This window comes from Corylus avellana, chromosome ca5 (assembly GCF_901000735.1).
Source record: "Corylus avellana chromosome ca5, CavTom2PMs-1.0".
Taxonomy (NCBI): Eukaryota; Viridiplantae; Streptophyta; class Magnoliopsida; order Fagales; family Betulaceae; genus Corylus; species Corylus avellana.
Window position 1 is genome coordinate 36,119,293 of NC_081545.1, and position 7,138 is coordinate 36,126,430.

Genomic DNA, 7,138 nt, shown 5'->3' on the forward strand with positions numbered 1-7,138 from the left:
AAGAGACATCTTATATAATGTTCATTGAAAAATGTTTTCCTATTGAGGAGCCCTTGATATTCATGATAAGTAGCTTCACCCTTTAGAGGCCTGGAATAGTTATTTATTTCTTAATATAAGTAGCTTCACCTTAATAGCTCTCTCAAACTTGTGCAGAGCTTTGATTTCTTCCTGTTTCATTGCCCCTGTGTTGAAAGAGGTCTTCTTTTTTATATGGCTTCTCAAATGGATAAAGAAGGAAGTTCTTATACGCTCGAAATAAAGTCGTTGGGCTCTTCAAGCCCATCCCAGAGAAGATTCTTGAGTGCCCAAGTCACTCTTAGAGTGTTAGCCATTGCAGCCACAGTGCCTGCTATTTCATTGATGGTCGCCAGTGCTCAATCCGTCATGATGTTTGGCTTCACTTTCGAAGCCCACTATTCCTACTCCTCTGCTTTGAAGTAAACACTAATCTAATCCTACTCAAAAACACCATTGAAAGATTCATACTTTAACCTTAATAGCAGTTAGGCCAATTTTTTCTTCTTTTTTTTTTTTTTTTACATTGTGGGACAAAATTGTCCTCATCTTTTAAAATTTAGACAATTTTGCTCCAATTTTTTGCTTAACCGGCTCTTTTTCATTTCAACTGAAATGGAAAAGATCCTAATTCATTGACGTTTGGACACAATATGGATTAAGTAGGAAAAAAATAAGGCCAAATTCTCAATATAAATTTATTCCGAAAAGAAAAAAAGAACAAATCCATTAGACTTTGCGCCTTTGTTATAACTCCAGGGGCTAAGTTTGACCTTTTTAATTTGGTTTTTCTCATAGGTTCTTGCTTGGCACTGATATCATGGTGTGTGCCTTCTCTGCATTATCACTTATCTTTGTTTACCTTATGAACCGCTCAAGGTCAAACCTCACAAACTATTTCTACCTTTTTTTACATGATATGGTAAGTAAATTTTGGTCATTTTACGTGACTGTACGTAAACTACTATACTTAATCGGATTGACATTGGGAGGAGTGGGAAAATTATTATTGTGATCAGGGTGAAACTAGCATTTATAGTTTGTGGGGCAAAAATATAAAATAAAAAAAATTGTGGGGACATATTCTAATTTTTTTAAAAAAAATCTAAGGGAATTTTTTAAAATTTTTTGGGGAAATATGGGGGCTTGTGGGGCACATGTAGTTCCGCCCTGATTGTGATATCCAAATTAAAAATATGATAATACACTATCATTTTTTTATTAAAAAGAAAAAGAAAAAAAAGTGGGCCACTAGTTAGAAACATGTTTTTCAAAGGATTTCGCGGCCTATACATTGCACTGTATTTCAATCCATACGCCTCACTTTTTTATTTGGGGTGAAATTTTTGTATAATTAATCGTATGTAAAGCTTTTTAATCTAGTATAATTTACACTACAGGTAATGATGGTTTTGATGATATCTGGATGTGCGGCGGCAACTGGGGTTGGTTACATTGGTCGTTTTGGAGAAGAGAAGATAGGTTGGGGAGCCGTGTGTGATCGTGTGGTCAAGTTTTGCTCCAGAATGATGGTGTCTGTGGCTTTATCTTACTCTGCTTTCATAGCCTACTTGGCACTTACAATCATTTCTGCCACCAAGCTCATGTCTCAAGTGAAATCGCCAGAAGAACTCTAAAGACAAGGAAGCCCAGAATGATCTGATTGAAAAGGCCAAGTGGGGGGCTATGGTAATTAATGAAGGGAAGGTTCTTTTTTATTTTTCTTTTTTTAAACACAAAAGAAAGATAATGTGGAGGTTGTCTGCTTCTGCTCCTTTTGTCTTTGTTAACAGAAGTCAATTTGAAGAAGTTTGATGGCTTATTGTGTTGGCTTTGTTCATTTCTATATCTATTTAAGATGTTCGTATGCACTAGAAAATATTTCACGACTGTTGGAATTAAGAGTGTCCCAATGAAGGACAACACAGATTATAGCCGTAGGACCATCCGAAATAGACATGTTAGGGTCGGATTTTGTTGAGACATAAGTCAATCTTAATCTAACCCATTTAATGAAAATGTCCAACTTGGTTTTAGATCATCTGTAGGTGTCATATTAATGGTGGTAATGAACAATTAAACATTTACCAAGATATGGAAATTAAAGCCTCTGTCCCTCGTGCCACTGAGATGGTAAGGGGTGAAATGGGGTTCGGTAGTGAGAGAGAGAAAAACAGTAAGGTAGAAGCAATCATATATTGTTTCTTTTCTGTCATAATGTATTCGCTTTTATAATCAGCAAATTTTGTATTCAACTACAGAGAGAAATAAGAAGAGGTCATTCAGTTTCAATGTCATCTTCACTATCCTTGAGGTGATCTTTCAGAGGCTGGCCTGGAATTTCCCATTTTTCACTATCCCAAGCTGGATCAATTTCAGGTAGTTGATAGTCATCAGGCCTTAATGACAATTGAAATTCTGGTAGGTCAGGCAATGCTTGGAGAGCCCTGCATCATCACCAGTTTGATTATTTGGTATAAAATCAAATGAACTTGGATAGCAGATGAGGATTACATAGGAAGACACTTACTTCTCTTGTTCTAAGAGGTAGCCATACATCTGAGACTTCCTTGATGCAACTTCAGGAATTTTCTGACGTAAATGCTTCATAGATCCCCAGAGTGGAGGAGCCCTTGCCAAAAACAAAAAACAAAAGAGGATTGAGCAAAGAAAAAGACAAAAAAGCTTTTTCTAGGATAATAAGAGTGCAATAGATAATGATCAAACCCAACCTCGTCACAGGAGCTGCAAGGGAAAAGCTCAGGCATGCCTTCTTGCTCTCTGACAGAAGTTGTTCTGCAGCAAGAAAACAGCACACAGCACTGACATGAAAGGATGGTTCATTACCCTTGTCAAGGATCAGACCATGGTAGTAGTAAGCTGCAGCCTGATGATATAAAATATAAGAGTTAGAATCAGATGCACAACATTTACTGAACATGGCCAGCAGAATGAACTGTAATGAGAGTTTAGCATTTGATTGCAGTAGAAACCTTTGCTTCAAGGAATTTCCATTTGATGAAGCAGAGATGCTTCTTTCCACACCCATTATTGGTGTCCATGTCTCCCCCTGACAAGCAGTGATAAGCCTGATCAAGCATAGGAGAAAGTAGAAACACACTAAACCATGAGAGAGGTGCTGTGGTGAAGCTTGTTTCTTAGACAAAAAGACAAATCTTTCTCTGTAAGGAATGTTACTTGAAAAGTTGTTGGAATCTTTTAGGCGCACCTTAAAATGAACTCTTTATAAAACAGGGTTCTGCAAATATGGTTTCTAGCCTATAATACTATAATAAAGCATTGTATAAGAGCTTGATGATGAATTCACAATTTTTGCTTACGAAAGATTACCTGGCTAAAATAGCTCAGCTGTTCACATGCCAACCTCCTCTTCACTGATAAAGTGGCCTTTTGACACTCAACAGCTAAACCAAGCTGAATTTCAGTTCCCTGAATGTGTTATCAAGATCAATATCTATGAATATCTCTAAACTCAGGTTAGACTTTAGCAATTAGTTTGCGCATTAAATAGATATTGATAGATTAATTAAAAGATAAAATAAGATAAAGGAGAAAAAAAGTACCAAATATATGGATCAACTTCTGTGTGCATGTCATTTTTTTTTTTGGTTCTTTTTGGAGGTAAGCAATAATTTTGTTCGGGTTAATTCAGGTGGTCAGCATGCATGTCAGTGTTCTATGCTTGGAAATTTCAAATATTTATAGTATTTTCAGTGCCTGTTTTAATTCCATAGACAGAAGCACTTCATATGATGGAAAAGGAAAGACACCCTGCTTTTTTAGTTTCTAAGATTTGTGCTTGTGATGCAATTATGTGTACAAGAACACATAAGAATATCTGATATGAAAACAACCCCTGTAGAGAAATATCATGAATAAGCGATGCAGCCCAGATATCTGCAGACCTTGAGTGACAAAATGAAACATCTAAATTTGGTGACCTTGTGTAATGAATACCTGGCCTAGTGCTTGAATGGAAATTGCCTCCAGTACACCATCCTGCAAATCTTTGGGCAACTTTTCCCTGGTTATGTGCATGTGATTTCTTAGTTAATTAGTCCAATAAAGAAGGATATAAGAGATGTCTAACGGATTAAAAGTTTTGTAAGCTGTTTACATACTTGATATCTGGTGGCATACAAACCAGGACATCCCGGACACAAAATTCCAAGTATCCTGCTGCCTTGAGTAACAAATCAACAGCATCCCTCTTGCAATCTGGTGGTAGACATTTAGATGGCTACTCATTAGTCAACACAAGACCATCTGGTGAGATTTGGCTCCACAAAAAAGAATTGAAGAACAAACATGAAAGGCATATGGATAAGTATAAACCTGAAGATACTACCCTTATACCAGAACCAGAATGGTCCTTAGGGATCATTAACGAATCAGCCTCTGACAAAGTCAGCATAGCCATTAGGTGAACAACAGACAGCAATTCAAACCAGGAGTTGGCTACACACGTTTCCTGCTAATCAAATTTTGAACTCAAATTTTAACCATACTGGAAACAACCAAAGTTTACACATTAGAATTCAAGAATGAGTTTCCAATTGTCTTACATGCCGTCCATCTTCTAAATTCTTCCACTTGAATTCTACAAGTCCCTCAATACCATTTTCTGTTAGATAGCACATTATCTTCCATTAGAGAGAGAGAGAGAGAGATGACTTGTATATTAGTATATGATACCTTTCTTTGTGAGTCCAATCAAAACAGACAAGTATTCCTCAAGTGCTTGCCGTAGTTCTGTTATAGCTGATCCACCTGCAAGAGCTAAAATCTATGCTTAGTAAAAATAGTTTTGATAATGATCCATTAGGTTGCTGACAGAGTTACTGCAAGTACTAGAATTTCTAAAGATCTTTCTGGATTCCAAAAGTTGAAATAAGCACTCATCTTAATTAAGCAAAATAGTCATATTCGGCTCACCAAAGTACATGTTTATGTTTACTCAAAAGTCCCAGAACATAAAGAGAAAACAATAATTCAGCATTAGTACAAAGGCATGGAAGCCAGACCAGTATCTTCTGCCACCAGCACAATCTGATTCCGGATGCAAGACAACCTATCGGCAAGATCTTTGGGAATTAGCCCTCTAAGCGGTCTTTGAAGATTAGATTGTTCTGGAATTCTCATTGAGGGAAGGAAGACCACGACTTCGGGTACACTCAGCTTCTTCTTCTTCTTCCTTCCAACAGCGTACATAGAAGAAGTGCAACCCATTTTTCTTGGTGGGGATTAGTTTCAAACATAACATCCTACAAAAAAAAACTCCATTATGCATCCAACTCTATAGATATTTTAGCTCCAGACCTCCAGTAGAGGGATGGATAGAACTTTAAGACAATGAGACAAATAGGCATAATAACTGAGGCATCCAACACCAAAGCTATGCTAAATATCAGCTCTAGTGAAGTGGGTGGGAAATGAATATAGAAAGAGAAATCGGTTGGGGGTGGATTGAAAGGTAAGAGATTGGATGATATCATTCACTGACAGCGGTGGAAACAGATGGGACAGTTAAAAAGGGAAGATTCATTCATGTCCAATAATAAAAAGCCAGTACTGAAAGGAAAACAGAAAACAACTACAAGTTAATAGGTACACGGACTACATATTCAATAATGAAAACCCAGTACCAAAACAAAAGACAGAACAAGTGCAAGATTATAAATTATAAGCCAGAAGAGAGAGAGAGAGAGAGAAAGAGAGATCAGAGCAACTGAGCATATATTGTATAATACAACTATATATATAATAAAAGAGACAAACTTGAAATGACTAACTGTTGACACAGAGCATGTAGGCGTGAGAGAGCTATTTGAAGGCTTGAAGCTTCCGGCAGGGTTCAGTGGACATGGTTAATGTTAATATGGCCATCTCAGAGAGAGAGAGAGAGAGAGAGAGTGAATCTGGGAATAGGAAGCTCAGGGATCGAGACATATCTCACATGGTGATGGCGGAGACGTAGAAGTCTTTGCTTTGTTAAAGGAGCCCGTTGAAAATCTTTACAAAAATATAATTAGTACGTAAATATTAGTTTATTCCTCATCACTCATCGTTATATGAGAGTTCGTTGAGCTTGATCCAGCTAGCAGTTGAGTCCTAAATCTTAGCTACTCAGCCCGTGCCTTTCGTTCTAAGCGACTAGTGGGGCCATCGCCAATGGGTGCTGCACTTTTTTCACTACAATCATTTATAAATTTACTTTTCCACAAATTGAAACGATATTTACCCGCATTTTCACTACAGTTATAATTAAATTAAATTATTTAATAGTGACTTACTAAATATTATGTGTCACACAATTAAATTTAATTATTTAAAAATTAATGTACTAGGTGTTAAGTAAACTGCAATTTTAATTTATAACAAAATTGTTGCAAAAATTATACTACTGCACTTTTTGACATTTGGCGTATGTTTGGTGGGCCAATTTATTTTCTCCCATGAAAGATCTCCGTTCTTGATTTGCCCGAATCACTTTTTCGGGCTTGACTCTTGGACTCTACTCTTGTGATCTCTTATAATCGGGAGATGATTTGACAAATCTTGTAAAAATGATTCAGGTAATTATATATTATATTTATATCAATTTTTTTTTTCCTGATTGTTATCCAAGGACGGGGATCCGGGCTCTATCCCGGAACAAGTATTCAGTTGTTCGAGCTTTACTTGTTTGGATTGCTCTATGCAATGAACAATTTTATTGCAAGGAATTGAATCTAAATTTGTCATCTTATATAGATTTAATGATTCATATTTGCATGCTTCAATAATACAGAGATTTACAAAAGTCTATATTGATTTTCATTATATATAGAATATGAACTAGAAAAATTATCTGCAAAAGAAATTAGGTAACATTGAGGGTCAACTAAATATATAAACAGAAGTTTCAGAGGCTGTCTATGGATCTGCCATCAACCCGGCCAATGTTGATAATAAATCTAGCTAGCATCATCCATGATGCATTATGGTACCAAAAACGACCCACCTTCCCATGTGTCACGTTACCATGGACAGATTACAGGCTGTTTCATAAATGATATATATCCAATGTTCTTAATGATGACACTCTAGCAATTTAATT

The 7,138-nt window shown here is 36.5% G+C and overlaps 2 protein-coding genes across 9 annotated transcripts; one reads left to right on the plus strand and one right to left on the minus strand.

Moving 5' to 3' along the window:
* Window positions 1-213: 213 nt before the first annotated feature.
* Window positions 214-1,655, plus strand: LOC132182253 (CASP-like protein 1F2). Its single transcript, XM_059595440.1, has 3 exons — window positions 214-440; window positions 817-940; window positions 1,419-1,655. The coding sequence occupies exons 1-3, from the start codon at window positions 214-216 to the stop codon at window positions 1,653-1,655; spliced, it is 588 nt and encodes a 195-aa protein (XP_059451423.1).
* A 540-nt stretch (window positions 1,656-2,195) lies between these two features.
* On the minus strand, window positions 2,196-5,985 carry LOC132181389 (uncharacterized). 8 transcript variants are annotated; one of them, XM_059594585.1, is made up of 12 exons: window positions 5,832-5,985; window positions 5,064-5,303; window positions 4,735-4,818; window positions 4,605-4,663; window positions 4,375-4,513; window positions 4,161-4,257; window positions 3,997-4,063; window positions 3,370-3,468; window positions 3,012-3,107; window positions 2,751-2,905; window positions 2,549-2,650; window positions 2,196-2,465 (listed from the first exon to the last, which is right to left on the minus strand). In XM_059594585.1, exons 2-12 carry the CDS (start codon window positions 5,266-5,268, stop codon window positions 2,297-2,299), a joined length of 1,272 nt encoding a protein of 423 aa, XP_059450568.1. In that variant the 5' UTR covers window positions 5,269-5,303; window positions 5,832-5,985; the 3' UTR covers window positions 2,196-2,296. The 8 variants fall into 8 exon arrangements, with proteins under 8 accessions (XP_059450568.1, XP_059450572.1, XP_059450567.1 ...); XM_059594589.1 differs by lacking the exon at window positions 5,832-5,985 and having other exon boundaries at window positions 4,605-4,639; window positions 5,064-5,420; XM_059594584.1 differs by lacking the exon at window positions 5,832-5,985 and having other exon boundaries at window positions 5,064-5,419.
* Window positions 5,986-7,138: the final 1,153 nt, after the last annotated feature.

What these genes read in the sequence shown, in the direction of transcription:
- LOC132182253 (XM_059595440.1), top strand. Translation starts at nt 214, where the DNA reads ATGGCTTCTCAAATGGATAAAGAAGGAAGTTCTTATACGCTCGAAATA. An exon ending in TCCTACTCCTCTGCTTTGAA is followed by an intron (nt 441 to 816) that starts GTAAACACTAAT and finishes TTTTTCTCATAG; the next exon opens with GTTCTTGCTTGGCACTGATA. An exon ending in ACCTTTTTTTACATGATATG is followed by an intron (nt 941 to 1,418) that starts GTAAGTAAATTT and finishes TTTACACTACAG; the next exon opens with GTAATGATGGTTTTGATGAT.
- LOC132181389 (XM_059594585.1), bottom strand. Translation starts at nt 5,268, where the DNA reads ATGGGTTGCACTTCTTCTATGTACGCTGTTGGAAGGAAGAAGAAGAAG. An exon ending in ATTTAGAAGATGGACGGCAT is followed by an intron (nt 4,514 to 4,604) that starts GTAAGACAATTG and finishes AAATTTGATTAG; the next exon opens with CAGGAAACGTGTGTAGCCAA. An exon ending in CTTGCAGCTCCTGTGACGAG is followed by an intron (nt 2,651 to 2,750) that starts GTTGGGTTTGAT and finishes GTTTTTGGCAAG; the next exon opens with GGCTCCTCCACTCTGGGGAT.